At 32.6% G+C, this 1,625-nt stretch overlaps 1 protein-coding gene across 1 annotated transcript; it reads left to right on the plus strand.

The window, feature by feature from the left end:
* The first annotated feature begins 453 nt into the window (after positions 1–453).
* Positions 454–1,381, plus strand: LOC107059401 (uncharacterized). Its single transcript, XM_015305915.1, has 4 exons — positions 454–514; positions 718–883; positions 988–1,130; positions 1,300–1,381. Exons 2-4 carry the CDS (start codon positions 720–722, stop codon positions 1,341–1,343), a joined length of 351 nt encoding a protein of 116 aa, XP_015161401.1. The 5' UTR covers positions 454–514; positions 718–719; the 3' UTR covers positions 1,344–1,381.
* Positions 1,382–1,625: the final 244 nt, after the last annotated feature.

Genomic DNA, 1,625 nt, shown 5'->3' on the forward strand with positions numbered 1-1,625 from the left:
CCCACATGCATTGAATAGTTGGCAGCCATTGAGTGGGCCACTAATACACGTGGGAGCGTTTGCATTGCACGCTTTTGACTTCAAAAATCGCGTGTTTATTTATTTAAAGGTAGGATAGTTAAAGTGCCTATTTGTGCATTATGAAAGTTGGAGGTCAAAGTTAAAATTTGAAGCCAAGTTTAGGGGCCAATATATGTATTATGCCCTTTAAGAAATTATACCAAAAGCAGTTCAAGTTGTACTATAATATCAAAAGCATTTTTTATTTTACCCTTATTATTATTACCCTTATTTATAAGCCAACAACAATAGGACTAAGACTGGAATTGAGGATTGTACACAAAGTTATTTGAATGGTACTATAAATGTGTACCATTTTCATTGGGTATTGATTACTTTATCTTTTGTGTGCCTATTTGTTTAACACGTGTATGTTTTTTTTTCTAGCAAAACTATGCGTATGCCAATGCATCTAGAGTTCTATCTCCCTCCCCTGCAATCTCTCTCCTTCTAGGTGAACTTCCATTTTTCTCTTCTCATGTTTGCTGTTCTATTTTTTCTCTTCACTTTGCTTTTTTGCTCTCATTGTTTTTCTTTGCTTTTTCGTCATCTTCTTCCAGGATTTTAGGTTAAACTTTGTCCTGTTTTGTTGATTTTATGTTCGATTGTTTTGATATTGCTTTCAATTTTTGCTCCTTCATAGTTATGTGGATGTAGGTATGTTGCATGCACAAAATTCCTATTTTGAATCCACTTCTTCTTCATCTCCTATGCCCAGAAGTGTAGACCCGTCTCAATTTAGCATTGATGAGTCATATTATAAGAGAGTACAACAAAAAAATTCTTCTGCCACATACCAACAAAGACCTCAAAATTCAACTGGGTATGAGGTAGATTTCTTGGTCTTTCCTTTTCTTTTTCTTTTTTCATGTATCTATACCATTTTGACAAGTACCAAAATTTTCATTTGTAAACTCTAAATGTTAGACTAAACAAAATGGAGCAACTTAGGTTTACATGTAATAGGGATTTACAAATTCAACAACAGAGTATAGATGCAGGCACCATCTCTTTTCAAAAATCTTTGAATTTAACCAACCTCCAAGCTGAAGAAACCCTTCAATTCCAGGGTAAAATTGAAAATACTACATTCTAAAAAGTATCCGCCTTTGAAGGGTATTTTCTATTTGGGATTGAATTGAACTCTTATTTTTTTTTTAAAAAGCATCAATTTTTCCTGCTGCCCATGTTCATGTTAAATCTTACTAATTAAGTATCTTTTTGCTTTGATGCTTTTAGGCATGGCTGCAGATCTTGGAAAATTGAAAACTGAGCTTAATTAGAGAGGCAGAAGATAATTTAGTAAAAGCACTTACAAGTATATATCAATCTCTTACAATATATATTTTTATGTTGTAGTATATTGTTTAGGTTTTACGTCCATTGCTATTTTTCTTTCATCTTTGGATCAAACTTTGAAGAGAACTGGGTATCTAGGTTGAGGAATGCTTTAGGTTTACTCAAACAACACTAAAAAGGATTATGGGATTAAAGCACTGAAAGAGTTCATGGCTGTAAAAAAAAATTGAATTTATGTCCATTCTTTTCTATATTGAGAAATTAAA

Source organism: Solanum tuberosum, unplaced genomic scaffold, assembly GCF_000226075.1.
Source record: "Solanum tuberosum cultivar DM 1-3 516 R44 unplaced genomic scaffold, SolTub_3.0 contig00408, whole genome shotgun sequence".
In the NCBI taxonomy this organism is placed as follows: domain Eukaryota; kingdom Viridiplantae; phylum Streptophyta; class Magnoliopsida; order Solanales; family Solanaceae; genus Solanum; species Solanum tuberosum.